Source organism: Sceloporus occidentalis, unplaced genomic scaffold, assembly GCF_023333645.1.
Source record: "Sceloporus occidentalis isolate IW3139 unplaced genomic scaffold, rSceOcc1.0.p SCAF_56, whole genome shotgun sequence".
Taxonomy (NCBI): domain Eukaryota; kingdom Metazoa; phylum Chordata; class Lepidosauria; order Squamata; family Phrynosomatidae; genus Sceloporus; species Sceloporus occidentalis.
The window spans coordinates 843,129-858,839 of NW_028317036.1; the positions used below are offsets into that span (position 1 = coordinate 843,129).

Below are 15,711 nucleotides of genomic sequence, written 5' to 3' on the forward strand. Positions count from 1 at the left end.
GATTTAAATTAGTAATATTTGCAGTAATATGATCTATTTAATAGGCACCACATTCTCATCTATGCCTATATACCAGAAACAATCTGGGAAATACTGGTAATTAAGATTTTATAATATTATTTGTTTGGTAGAATCAAATACCCAACATTGAATAGGGCTTGTACACGTTTAAGTATAATGTACTTCAATACATGTGTGATGTTCCTTTAATTAGACTCCAATGTCAGAGTACACAAAAGTATACAATTATATGTGTCTGTGTTAATATAGTATTAAATATAAAAATAGTTTAATAAACTATAAGACAATGAGGAAGCCAATATAACTAATAACTAGTAAATTGCCAAGCTTGTGTATTTGCAATTTCAAACCAAAAATAAAATGTCGAATATTACTTTTTTTGTCTAATTTTAGACCAAACAAACTTATATTTCTAACACCAGCAGTCTGCGCACTACATTACTGAAGTACTGAAATAGTTTATATTCTGCATAATATCTAAACTTTAAAATTTAAATACCACCTTTTAAAGGCAAATCATCATCTTATTACATGCTATCATAACTTTGACACTGCTTTTATTTATTTGCTGAGTGGGAATCTACCATTACCATATCATCACTCACGGTAAAATTATTTTGTCACAAAACATTAAATACAGTGTGGATTGTAGATTAACCTTCAACACAGACAAATATATAGTGCTTTGCTCTTTTCAACTACCCTGCGACATACTAACGCATATTGACTTAAGAATGGACAGGTAGACTGCGGCAGTCCTCCAGTCCTCTGCAAACTATTACATAAAAAAAGGAAAAGGGAAAAATAAAATTGGTTTATCTTTAACAATTAATAATTATTATAATTATTAGTCAAGCATTAATAAATTGCCAAATTATTACAATAAAAAAGTAAAATATGCATAACTAAGCATCAAAAGCCTAAAAACTTACTGAATGGCCACCTGACCTTTTAGAAAAAAAAACAATGGTGGGGCTCAGTTGGTTCCTACAGTATTAATGGCAGGTAGCACTTTTCACAGCCTAAGAATACCACTTCTATATCCACTGATCTGTGTATTAACCAACCAAGCTGTGCCACTTCAACAATGCAGATTCTTCTGGCCAGTTGAAATATACAGTTTTGAGCTAAGGCTCTTAAGAGTGCACTCTGCTCTTTCAGGCATCACTTCAAAAATAAATACACGTGTTCTGGTTCTCTAGTCCATAACAACAAACCTTCTCTCATTCCATCACTTCCTGATTTCTCTTTACCACGTTGCTTTTTCATTCTTGTTGCTGTGCCATTTTTCTTCCTCTGCAAAAACATGCAACCAGCTATTGTTCTACAGAACAACCCTTATGGAGCATCATTCAACGTCATTCACCCAGAGTATGGCCGGGGTATGGTGATGGGTGCTTGGAAAGCCATCACAGTTATCTGTTGCGTAGTCCTGAATCAAAAAGTGCCCAAGCAGTACTTAATTTACTGCACAAGTGAATAAAACCAAAGGTAATGCGTTTACCAATTGTAAATTCAGAACATGGGTTTGGAGAAAGTATTAATTTTTTTTTACAATACCAGCTTGTTTCGTGTCATGGATATTCATTGGCTTTAAGTGGAATAAATACACTGTTAAGCGGCAATAATTTCTCCTAACAGTTTCACGGTAAAGGAATTGTTGATGCACGGGATCCCCTTAACAAAATTAAATGAAGCTGAAGATACATAGTACATGTATTTTCTTCATCCGTAGACCAAAGCTACGAGCTCCAACTCTTCTAAACAGAATGTCCATCTAAAGAAAAATGATCTGGAAAATCCACTGTGATTAGGACCTGTTTGAGTGCCTCATGTAGTGTATCAAAGAAAGATCTAGAACCCTTTCGATAAGTGCTTCCTCGACAATATTTATATCCTAAAAAACACAAAATGAAAAAACGGTTATATATTTAATGCAAGAGAAGCTGTTCATGTAGATTTTCACCAGAAATATTTTTATATAGGTATGCAGACATTGCTTTTAATCTGTCCCTGGGGTATGAAGTGACAGATAATCACCTTGAGTTCACCCTGAAGTACCAATACTGAATTGTACTGTATAGCTCAGTCTTCCTACACTATGTAAGAACCTCACCATTCCATTTAAATTGACAGGCAGGGCATGGATCTAGATGTCAGGTCTCACCAGTGAGTTACTAAAGCTGGAGTTTGAAGGCAAGTTTGCATAAGAGTGGCAACTATTTCTCACCAACTCACTATGAATTATACAATTTATGTGAGACGCACTTGGTTGGTCTTGCATAGTGCACAGTTATACCAATAAGATTTCCTGAAAGTCAGCCCACAATTTGCGAAGTTGGGAGTTGAAACTGCAACTCTCCTGCAGACTCACCAGCAAACTCCTTTGTTAGTGAATAAACTGATTACTATTATATTGACTTTTAAGCTGTAAGGCCTGAATTTCTGTTTATTTGTCTTTACATTTAATAACTTTGAATAGCTGGATCCCATATATCAAAACAATGTCCTGCTCAAACTACCAACAAACTAGTGAAACATACAAAACATTAATTAAACCTATACTAAGATACACAAACATAGCACAGTGCCGAGTACTCACTATATAGTTCTCATAGTATATGGAGTGTCTGGTATGAAGATGCTTCAGAAAGCTCCTTGTGTAGCTCGAATCTCCGCCTGGCATCAGGTGACAAATTGGACACATCTAAAATGTTACAAACAACAATATAATTAATCAAACATGTATAAGAGCATTGCAAAATATACATCACAGCGTTTAGATTTCCAATCCACCAGGAAAAGGTCTGTGATATCTGGATAAATTAGAGAGGCAGCAATGCATTTGTTTCATGTCCATGCGCATGATACAAATATGATAAACAAAATAACTGACAATGGGGCATTATGTAGTCTACCAATTTCCAAATAATATACAGTAAGTTAACCCCTTCAATCCTAGGGGTTTTTGGTACATCAAGTCTCGGAGCAATTTTCCCATTTGTGCGCTATGTCAGTTCAGCGATTATTCTCTTTTCCTGTGAATAGTGTACCCATGTAAACTATATATTGGGTTTTTTTCAAGAAGACATAGAGCTTTCTTTTGATGAGAAATTTAGTAAAATCTAGCGAAAATTTGAAAAAAAAACATCTCATTTTTTTAAAATTTTCCCTCTGAATCCTCACAAAATTAGGTCAAGTGATGGAAAATCCCCTCCAAGTTTATCAATACAGATGTCCTGATTTCAGAAATACCCAATTCATATAGATTTTCCATACTTTCCCAGCACTTATAGGGAACATACTATAAGGTGTACATTATTCGTAGAATTTTTATGATTATGGCTTAACGGGTTTGGGGGTTGTGAACGGGGGCAGGAGGGGTATACCGGGTAGATGTTATGTTAGGGCAATGGGATGTAAGGGTTTTTTAAAAAAAAATTATTATTATTTTTTTTTATATATATATTTTATTTTTTGGTATTTATATATATATATATATATATTTTTTTTTTTAAATGGTTAGGGGTCCTCTTAGGGACCTCTTGAACATGTTATTAATGCTAGTGATGTCACAATGACATCACTTAGCTCACTTTATTGTTTCTTTTAATTATTATTTATTGTAATATTTTGGTGATTTATCTATGGTTTTTTTTTTTAAATCACTAACCTTTTTTTCCCCCTTTGTTTTCTATTTCAGCATGTGAGGAGGGTGAGAAACATGTTTCTCACTCTCCTCCTTGCGCCCCCCTGCACCAATCACACTTGCATAGAGATCACAGCGTCTGTGCCTCATCGGAGGACAGGATATATCCTGTCCTCCGATGACCTTCCAGGTGACGTCAGCAGTGACGCGACCCGGAAGGGAATGCCTGATCGTTTTAAAATGCCCCATTGCAAGATCGGCGTTTAAAAATGTAACAGTTTTCCGGCTTTCGTGTCGGAAGCTGTTACATCAGATCAGACAGCAGAAAACCGGCGATGCTGGCTTCTGCTGTCAGGGGGGAGTCCAGGCTGTCAAGCCTGATCTCCCGTGCAGCGGCAGGGACACATCCCTGGGGATAGGGGATTCTTGGGATGCGTTTTTTTGGATGTACCGGTACGTCCATAAGGGACTGAAGGGGTTAAAGTAGTCTATACAATACAAAATGCTTAACTGCAATATTTACAACTGCATAAAAAAAAGAAGCTAGAAATAAAACAAAGGGCGATCATGGGTAATTCTATCCCATGAACAAACTGTATCACTATCATGAGCAATAAGGGGGATTCATTATGTTACAATGGATGAAATCACAAATTGCTTATACAGCACATTATGTACAGACTATTTATAGCGAGCCCACTCAGGATTTCTCAGGATTCTGCTAAACCTTGTATCCGACAAACAAAGCCACAGTGTGTCAGTTCATTGCATCAATGAAAGAGACAATAATATGCATTTTGACCACACAACAATAAATAAAAATGTCCTCCCTTCAGTTCTTTTATTATAGGAAAGAACCAGGATTGTTTATTGAAATAACAATCATGTGAGCTCAAAGGATCTGGAATTAAAATGTCTGAATATGAACTCAGGCCACAGAAAAGTGATGCACAGTGTCCTCGGGAAGAACTTCAAGTTCTCTGAATAGTCATGAAAATACGGTACATGCATAAGATGTCACTGATATTCTGTCAATCACTGGATGGATTTATCAGCGGAAATGTAGAGTAAGGTACTTGCCACTAGTCGTCTTTCTGTGCTGTGGTACGTAAAGCAATGCTGTACAAGGCCATCTTCATCAAGCTCCATGTGGCAAAATGGGCATGCGAACAGGTCATCTCTGGAACCAGAAAAGCAAAGTTGTGTGGCTTTTTGTGATGCCAACAGAAACTATTATTCCTTGCTTTAAAGTTAGAAGCACAAGACAAAAGGCCATCTAAGGCAAAGGATTAAATCTAAACCCAATAGGGAGAACATAATATTTATTGGTATATTCAAAAACACTAGAAATTCTACAATTTAGTATGTGAACAAGCAAAGTATGTGCTCATACCTGCATGGCGTTCTCCCAAGCTCCTCTAGGGGCCCATACTTTGTTATATATTGCTCACACATATTTAAATGGGCTCTCATGTCACTCAGGCAAACCTTTAAAAAAAAAAAGTGTTTCTTATTGTTTTTAGAAAACAGCTTCAAATGCGTCAACTTATTTAGTAACAAAATGCTTTATCTGCGAAAGATTTAAATGCTACTACTTTTGCCAGCCTTACAATCCTCTGCTGTAAGAACATGTCCACTTCCACTCCATGTCCAGCTTGACTTCATCCATCAGAGGTCTTAGAAGGAGGTAAATGAGATGGGAGGTGACTCGGGTACACAGTAGACCAAAATGTTCTGCCCTGGGTCCATGCTCTGCTCTTGTAGACCTCCAACTGCTTTCTATTGTTTCCACCAATACAGTCACATAACATTTGAATGATCTTTATTGGTGCCGCAAAGGAGATAAAACGATTCAAGCACCAGGATGGTATAAATAAAACATTCAAGTTATAACCTTACGCCCTTTGGAGCGGATTTGGAGATAGGATTTAGGATAGGGAGTTCCTGTGGCCTGAATTTTCCATTGACTGGTTTTTCCTTTATGTCATCTCACAGCTATTAAGAATTCTCACCAACATTTCGGTTTTTTTAAGCTGTTGTTTAAAGGCATACTTTAGTGAGATATTTCAGAAATTGTACCTCAAGCAGTTGAGCTATAGCCCCCCTGTGAGTCCAGGGGAGGCATTGCTAAGCAGAGGAGGGACCCAGGGCAGAACACTTTTGGGCTTTCACTCATCAACTGCACTCAAAGGCCCCAGATTCCATACTCCATAAACACAAGAACACAGCAAGGAGATTGATGAATCACTTAACAAGAGTGCTGGGCTGTGATATCACACCTTGGTGACACTATTGGGATTGAGCGCCAAAGGAGGCACATAAAACATAGCTGGCTTATAATGGACCACTAAGAAGGGTCGTGCAGATGCACCCTCGGGAATCCATACAAAAGCATTTAAAGAGAGCGCTTGGTGCCCACATCAAGAGACAGCCACCGGAAAGTAAAGAAGCATCCCTGTTCCCTAAAATGGCATGCCTGCCCCCTAATGAAGCAATACTAAATAAACTGTTGCACAACTGTACAAAGAATAAACAGTTTTTTCCTTTGATTGAACTTGAATTAGTGATCTACAAATCAAACATGCTGTGAGATATAGCATTGCAGATTCACATGATGATGAGCAAGGGTAGAGATTTCAAAGCCTCATGTGACACTCGGCGAACAAAGGTCACTCTATTAATAACTCAGTTTGATAAAAGCAACAGTTTTTAACAATGGCATGCTATTTAAATCTCCTTAACAAGCACAATGGTCGCCAACACCTTCTCCTAAGTTTGTTCACTTAATTTGTATCTCTGCTAATAATTCACTGCCCAACATACGTTTTTATTAAATGTTGCTTGAAATAAGTGGGATCCTATGTATTTGGGTTCTTTCGGTGTTCATAACAACATCTGTGGGGAGGAACCACAACTATGTAATTTACTGCAAAGCTGCTATAAGGCTAGGTTTCCACTTGGGTTTTTGTCCTGCGTTTTTTTCTTGATGAAAAACGCCAAGAAAACTGCCACTGCATTTTCCTGCGTTTTGGCGTTTTTTTCTGGAGTTTTTTCTGGCGTTTTAGCCTTTCTGTGGAAATTGCTTTTTTTGACCTTAGGCAGTTTTTCCAGCCTTTACAAGTTAGAAGTTTCACCCAGCTAAAAAAGGGATTAGGATAAATGGCAAGTATCTGCCCCCTGATGTCATTTACTTGGTAGAGTTCTACTTAAACGCCCCGGCGGACCCTTTTGTCACTTTTCTGTGGTTTGTAAGGCATGCTTTATTCCGAATGTCTGCTCCTCTAGGAAGATTGGCCCCAAATGATGGTGCAAATTGTTTGCTGTTGCTTTTGGCACGCAGGATCCAGTTAGGTATGTTTGTTTGTAATGGCATGTTTGTTCCAAATGGTGTAGAATTCAATATGAACTTTGTTTTGTGTGAAACTGTTTGTTTCCAGCCTATTTCTCGTAGGACACACAGATACTGGGTCCATCCTCTGCATTGTAACTGATGAAAAAACGCCATAAAAAACGCCAAGGCAATAAACCCACATGGCTTTTTCATGGCGTTTTTTCTCTCCCATAGACTTCTATTGGAGAAAAACGCCAAGATTTCCTTGCAAAAAACGCCAGAGTGTCAACATGCTGCGATTTTGAAAAACTGCCACAGAGCCCAAAAAAGCAGAAAAACGCCAAAGAGGACTGAAAAAACGCCAAACAGAAAAACGCCAAGTGGATATGGCATTCTGCGATTTCCTATTGAAGAACAGCTAACATCTGGCTGCAGCATTTTTTCACTAAAAAAATGCCAGGTGGCGCTATTGGCGTTTTTATGGGCATTTTTAGCAAAAAAAAACCAAGTGGAAACCTAGCCTAAGACTAGCTGTAGGGAGGAATTTCCATCAAGGTCCATGGGAGGTTCACCCTTAGCACGACTTGCAGACCGGGTCACGTTCATCAGACTGAAAATTATACTTCAGAAAAGTAATATGAAAATTTTAACCAAAGTGGCAACAATACTACTCTTTGTACTATCATTTTTGATAGATCGTTGACTACCTTTTGTTCACACTCCTCACAGTTTTGGAATACAGTTTTCATCTTCTTCATTATGTCCACAGCTGGTGTTCCTTCAGATGAGAGGTGGGTCCGGCAATATGGACAAGCATATGTATTGGTCCGCAAACTGGCTTTAATGCATGTGTGGCAAAATCTATAAAAAAAATAAAATAAACACATACGTGTCTGAGTTAATCTGTAAATAAAAGTTACGCCAGATAGCGATTTGGATGTTACTTTGCCTTTTATCTGATCTGGTTTGAGGAGAAACAAGGTAACTCCTGCAAGACATTGCAACAATAAAGGACAACTTGTTTGCTTATCTTTGCACTGGCGTTACAGAGGACAACAGACAGACTTTGGGATTTGCGTTTTACCTGTGTTCTTCTTTGAGATTCCTTACGACAGTAAGTAGGCTTGTCTATGATTCCAATAGAAATTTTCTGTGTAGGATTAGTGTTTCCTGTAAGCTGAGAGCACAGCAGGATCCACTGTATGTACACTCGTTCTGCATACTGTTTCCATTAGCCCACACATTCTGTACATCCCATATGGCCTGTAGGGGGCACCATGCTATCCTGAATCTAAGACCAAGGGCTGAATAACCTCTGAATCTTTACATCAGGAAAAACCGTATGTGCTCCCAAATCTATGTTTATGTTTCTATAGCCTATTTCATGCGGTCAGGTGTATCTGGAGTTAATGGTTAAGCCTACAGAAAAACATTGTGACTGTTTGTACTACATTGTGGTCAATTATTTACTAAAAAAAAATAAAAATAAAAAAAAAGATATTAAAAAGGAGTATATAATTCAGTTGTTTGACCTATTTTCTTTGAGAATAATCAACTGACCTGGCAGTGAAATTTTAAGGTTCCAAAGTCCATAGTACATAAAATGTGTTTTGTCTTCCTAAAAGAAAAATATTTGGATTTTGCTCATGTAGCTTTACATATACAAAACACATATGATCACAAGGGCTCTAATCATATCATTACAGATGATCCAGTCATTAATCTGTGCTACCACGGCTTGTAAACATTAGTGTGTGCACACTAATTTATATATATATAGTGCTGCAAAAAGATATATATTTTAGATCTTCAAACTAATTTAAATAATAGACAAAAATAATCTGAGTAAACACAAAATGCAGTTTTTAAATTATGATTTCATGTACAGAAGGAAATACAACCCTACCTGGCCCTTTGTAAAAGTAATTGCCCCCTTAGTTACTAAATTAACCAAATGATAATTGTATTCCATTTTTCTAGCTACACCCAGGCATGATTACGTTCAGCCTGCTGAATCTAAACATCAATTAAATAAAACCTGTCTTGCAAAATGAAGTAGGCTAAACGGTCTTAAAATGCATGTGAGATCTAAAGAAATTCAAAACCACATTAGAAACAAAGTTATTGACATTTATCAGTCTGGAAAGGGTTACATAGCCATTTCTACGGCTCTAAGACTCTAGCGAACCATGGTGAGAACCATTATCTACAAATGGAGAAAACTTGGAGCATTGGTGACCCTTCCCAGGAGTGGCCAGCATACCAAAATGACTCCAAGAGGCCACAAAAGAACCTAGACTAACATGTAAAAAACTTAAGAGTCACAGGGCAAAAACCACTGCTGACCAAAAAGAACACAAAGGCTCATCCCATATTTGGCAAAAAACATCTTGATGGCCCCAAGACTTTTGGGATAATATTCTTTGGATTGATGACTCAAAGGTGGAACTTTTTGGAAGAAATAGGTCCTGTTACATTTGGTGTAAAGTAACACAACATTCCACAATAAGAATATCATACCAACAGTAAAACACGTTGATGGTGGTGTGATGGTCTGGGGCTTCTTTGCTGCTTCAGGACCTGGGCGACTATAATTGATGGAACCGTGAATTCTGTGGCCTAGTCAAAATCCTGACTTGATCCTTAGATGCTGTGACATTACCTTAAAAAGGCAGTTCATGCCCCAAAACACTCCAATGTGGCTGAATTAAAACAATTCTGCCAAGAGGAGTCGGCAAAGATTCCTCCACAACAATGTAAACAACGCATTGCCAGTTGCACCCAAGGGAGGCACAAGCAGTTATTAGGTTTAGGGGTGTAATGTGCCCCATAGGTTTTGATTAACTCATTATCCTCAATAAAAGAAATTATCATTTAAAAGCTGCATTTTGTGTTTACTCACGACAAGTATATTGAAATCAGTTGGATGATCTAAAACATTTAACTGTTAGAAATTAGCAAAAATAGAATAAATCAGGAAGGGGTAAATACTTTTTTTACAGCACTGTATATATATTGAGGATTGTAACAGGTCACAAATGTGTGATGCTCAACCAAATGCAGGATTGCTATGGGTTGTGCAATAGACAAAAACAGAAGAAATTCAGTGGATGTTTTCTTTGCTACACTTTGAACTTTCTCACAAGACTAAAAATAAATTTTTTTCTTAGACAAATACAAGTGTCCACAAAAATATCTCAAAATTTCACATTTTACCAACAAATATGATGCTAGGTGGGTTTATCTTTAAGTTTCTACAGTTCTTTACATTTTCAGGAAATCTAATGTAGAACGACATACGTATCCATGTATGCTAAACTTAAGGAAGTTTTACTTTACATTCATGGTATCGGCATATAGCCGCCCTGAGTCCTAAAGTTAGACGAGAACAAGGAGTGATTAAGGACTCTAGCAGGAAAACTTGGCACACTAGATGGACCAAATTGGTCTTCTCTGCCGTCAAATTCTTGATTTCTGAAACAGCTTTGAATTAAAGAGGTACTGTTACTTTCATATCTTGTAGCACATCTAAATTAATTTATTAAAATTGCCTACAGCATTTACTCTGTTACGAGTGGATATCTTTTCCCTGGCTAGATGTTTATGGGTAGATCTCTTTAATGAGCACAGAATATTAACCCTAATGTTTTTTAATTAAAACTTAATTGTTCATTTTATAGTCCACAAAACACCATATACACTCTCTAATCCTCAGTGAGAAATATTCACATTATTTCCCAAGGGAGACTTAATATTTTTTTTTCCTGGCATCATTCTTAGTCATACTGTTCTCCCACTGTCATTGTTTTATTTCAGGAAATGAACTGTTCTATTGTTCATATGACATCATTTCCTTTCTCCACAGCTCCACCAGTTTAAGCTACATCCAACGGAAATATACACATGTGACTTAAAATCTGGCAGTTATCCTACTTGAAAACGCATTGGTATGTGTTAAATAAATCAGCTTGTGAAAGTTTCAAGAAGAACATAGAGGACAATGATTTATTTTCTTTTATTAATTGCTTAAATTCTTTCACCAATAGTCTTAGCCTTATTGACACTTTAAGACACAGGTATATATTGTTTTTCGTGATACAAACTTTTGATAAAATTAGCAAAGTATTCTTTTAATGAAGTATACAATATTTAATTATAATATTATTTATATACATACTTTATTTTATTGTAAGTTCTTTTAAATGTATATTTACTTGAAGCTTTAACAAGAATACTTACCTACCAAAGGATCCCCTGGCACTTTACATCATCTTCCCTTGTGACCTAGAAGCCTCATGGAACACTGCAGAGATGACATTGCACACAACATAGTGTGCGCCATCATAGTGTAAATATGGAGGTTGCTCATTGCCAAGAAAAGACACAAATGGCATGAAAAAGTCATAGATTGTGGCGTTACTTTCAGCAATATGTGTCTTTGCACAAGGGACACCTGACATCATCAAACATCCGTGGCCCAGCTGGGAGAGGAGATGATGGAGCGCCGTGAAGCTTGAACAGATACACACAGAGGGAAAGTAAGTTTTCCAACACACTGGTTCACTCAACAGTAACTAGATACGCACACAACACTAGGTACCCTACTGACTACACAACCAGACCACCACATGCTTAATGCCCAGGTGGATCGTGCCCTAACTACCCCCGGTTCATTTCCATACACTTGCCATCAAGGGCAGTTCCTATGCAAATCCGCCATTGTCAAATATAATAGTTTATTTGCATACTGTGTCGTGCAGCATTGTCACAAACTGAATTTAGCCAAGATATTCAAAAGCCCAGATTTTCTACAAAACTACATATTTGCATGCACCTTTAGATTATACAGTCACATTGTAAAAACAGTTTAACATAACTGCCATACACCAGCTTAAGATATCATATACCATGAAAACAGGAACTGTTCCGAAAGGGGATTTCGCCTTTAAACGGTTTAAGTGATTAAACTTTCAGCTCTGCTCTCAATGGAAAATTGGAACAGATTCAAGAATCCCTATAGGGTGGAAATGCAACTATACAGAAAGACGTAAAATAAAACCAAAACACATGGCTACGCAACAGCTGTCCGCACATGTCAGCTTCCTGCAACATACAATACTTCACCCCACAACAACATGCACGGGCCTAGACAAGTGAAAACAGGTGTCAGCTTCTCACCTTACTGCTACGTGAATTCTCATGATCCACTAAGTCAATGTAAGTGGCAGATTTGATACAAAAATATGATATTAAGGAGGTTTCCTTGTTTTAGAGATTACGCATTTTTAAACATGTAGCTGGGATATGTTTCTCCAACTTTAGATTTTAAAACACACACACAGTAACATACTTACACATATTAATATACTAACACACACACAGTAACATACTTACACATATTAATATACTAACACACACACACAGTAACATACTTACACATATTAATATACTAACACACACACACAGTAACATACTTACACATATTAATATACTAACACACACACAGTAACATACTTACACATATTAATATACTAACACACACACACAGTAACATACTTACACATATTAATATACTAACACACACACAGTAACATACTTACACATATTAATATACTAACACACACACAGTAACATACTTACACATATTAATATACTAACACACACACACAGTAACATACTTACACATATCAATATACTAACACACACACAGTAACATACTTACACATATCAATATACTAACACACACACAGTAACATACTTACACATATTAATATACTAACAGACACACAGTAACATACTTACACATATTAATATACTAACACATACACACAGTAACATACTTACACATATTAATATACTAACAGACACACAGTAACATACTTACACATATTAATATACTAACACACACACACACACACACACACACAGTAACATACTTACACATATTAATATACTAACACACACACACACAGTAACATATTTACACATATTAATATACTAACACACACACAGTAACATATTTACACATATAAACTCGGTAACATTAAAATAGACAAATTTTGTAACATATTTACACACACAGTAACACACACACACACAGTAACACACACATACTTTCTTTACCAGTACCTATGTTGGCTCAGGACTACTCTTCTGCCTCTTGCTCCCTCGTAGTCCTCACACGAGGCTTGCATTTGGGTCTAGCAAATGAAGTCCTACCCCGCGCTCATACTCGGGGGGAAATAAGGGAGCACGGTATGCCCAGACAGGGGGGGAAACAGTGGTTCTAGGGTTGGGGACTCCGCCATGTCAACAATAACTCGGTTTTGCAGAGATCTGGCGCCTCTCGAGCCCTGACTTAAGGTGAACACAAAAGGCCTCCACATGTCCACAACAAGAAAAATATAGTTCCACCTATATCGACATGCCTAATACTTAAGTGTATATATATATATATATATATATAACACATGGTATGTTACTTTTCAATTCAGTTAATAATAATTATGATCTTTATTTAAATAAGGCCAACAATTAACACAGCGCTTCTTACGGTGCATTACATTCAAAGAGTCTCACAAAACTAGAACCATCAGACTAAGACAAACCGATACATTATGTACAGAAGGCCCTGATTGCAAGGATTATCAGGAGGTGATACAATTACACTACAAATTGAAGAACACAGCGATTACAACAACAATCTGCATTGTGCAACAATCATCACTTGAGTCATAAAGGGCAGGTTACATATTGTTATCATTAACGATCACATTTTTGCTGCTAGCATTTAAAATCAATTAAGAATAAATTATATTACACAATTGTTAACACATCAAACCTATACACATCCCCAGTGACAAGAAAACCTAAAGATCTTTATCACACAAGATTACTAAGGATTCTCCCAAAATCTAGATTTTAGAAAGAACCTTTATTAAAGTTTCAGGGTGTCTGTTCAAAGGGTTAGGCGTACAAACAGTTACATTGCAGAACTATAAATATTAAACGCCCTTTCCAAAAGTCTGAAACTCCTCATCGTGTCAAACACTAACTAAACAGTAATCATTCTCAAACAGCATGGTCACGTGTCAAAAGATCCTTGTAAGTGCCAAGTGTGTCTGTGTTAACAACAGACGACAGAACAAAGAGCCTTATGTAGGTCAACACTGCAAATGCTGGCCCAGTGAAAGTGTACGTTGCCACATATAACACAAGAAAGAACAATGATGCCGGCTGTACCACACACTTTAATGGAAAGTACAGTGCCACTGATCGGGCACAAAGAGAGGCTGTGCTCGGGCGAGGACGTCAGGCGCTAACTCTCGGACCCTCTACATTGTAGGCTTGCGATCAGGACCCTCTGTGCCCAATATATCGGTTTGTCTCAGGCTGTCAGTCCTAGTTTTGTCACACTCTTTAAATGTGTGTACTGGAAGGAGTGCTGAGTGAATTGTTGGCACCATAAAAATAAAAGATCACAATAATAATCTTGATAATAATTATAAATCTAATCAAAGTTTCTCTGTCACCAGATCTACACGTGAGTTTAACTAACTTGGGGCAATAGGCATTAATGTAGATGGGTGACTATAGTACCAGAGAAGTAGCAGAGAGAATAAAAGACCCCATTGTATGCAAACTACATTGTATCCAACACAAAGAACAAGCTGCTTAGTATAAATTAGTTTGAGCAGCTTTTGCTGCAGCACAACACCCATTATCCTCAAGCAGATATGCTGGGAGTTGTGAGGGCTTTCCTGTGGCAGCTGAAATGTATGCAGTGCAGCTGGCCTTTGTGGCAACGAGAATGCAGACAACTGTACAACCATCGATGCTAGCCACATGGAGCCGGGGTAAAGAAGGCACCAACCTGCCAACATAGTGAAAACAAAGCACTGATCTCCTATCACTTTAACGGGGAAATTAGGCTGCCCGCAAAACAACTAAACGCCAGCGGTCCGGCCACCTGTGACGGTGCAGCTGCTGGATCACAGCTAGATTCTGGGCGACTCACTGGCCACCTGGGGCTTAAAGGGAACTTGGTGATCGAATGAGAAAGTCCTAAGCGGCAGCAGCACGTGTGCCCCACTCAGGCCGGTGCGGGGAGCCCACTGCACTTACACATGCCCACAACGCGTCCTCATTGGCCGGTTAAGCACCTCTAGGCAGACGGCACAGTCAAAGCTGGGATCGGGCTCTTCCGCTGCCATGCTCCGGGAGTTCGCCTCTCGGCTACTCTCACTGCTCAGTATTGAGCCCATCTCTTGGAGTGCCGAGATCCGGACGATGAAGCAGGAAGAAGCCGCTGGCCTGTGCTCAGCCTCTGCCCGAAGATCCTTTGTGAGAGTTGCCCCCTGTTTGCTTGTGAAGGGGTTGCTGGCAGCAGCTCTGGTTACAGCCCCCTGCGCTTGTACTGCTCTGGCCAATGGCTGAGGAGTCCTATTGTTGGGAGGCAGCATGTGCTCAGTGCCAGCACTACAGCTAAAGTAAACAGCAGGACTGGTAACATGAGACACAGGAGAGACAGCCTACTGGACGCGGCCAAAGATGTGCTTGTTGCTAACTGATACTAAAGAGCAGGCGGAGCTGATCGTCACAGTCCTCCCAGTAATAGAGCGCTTTAGAAGTGATCTATTGTGTGAGCTAGAAGCAAATAAGTCGATCGCACAAATCCCATTAGAGATTCTGCATGGAGGAGATGGGATAG

The 15,711-nt window shown here is 38.2% G+C and overlaps 1 protein-coding gene across 1 annotated transcript; it reads right to left on the reverse strand.

Moving 5' to 3' along the window:
• Positions 1–1,831: 1,831 nt before the first annotated feature.
• LOC149287792 (E3 ubiquitin-protein ligase RNF125-like) lies at positions 1,832–15,463 on the reverse strand. Its single transcript, XM_089492409.1, has 5 exons — positions 15,126–15,463; positions 7,709–7,862; positions 5,073–5,158; positions 4,751–4,850; positions 1,832–1,918 (listed from the first exon to the last, which is right to left on the reverse strand). Exons 1-5 carry the CDS (start codon positions 15,461–15,463, stop codon positions 1,832–1,834), a joined length of 765 nt encoding a protein of 254 aa, XP_089348535.1.
• Positions 15,464–15,711: the final 248 nt, after the last annotated feature.

Coding starts and splice junctions, on each gene's coding strand:
- LOC149287792 (XM_089492409.1), bottom strand. CDS start 15,463: ATGCTGCCTCCCAACAATAGGACTCCTCAGCCATTGGCCAGAGCAGTA. Junction 7,863..15,125: donor AGGACGCGTTGTGGGCATGT/GTAAGTGCAGTG, acceptor TTTTTTTTATAG/ATTTTGCCACACATGCATTA. Junction 4,851..5,072: donor CTAGAGGAGCTTGGGAGAAC/GCCATGCAGGTA, acceptor TTCTGGTTCCAG/AGATGACCTGTTCGCATGCC.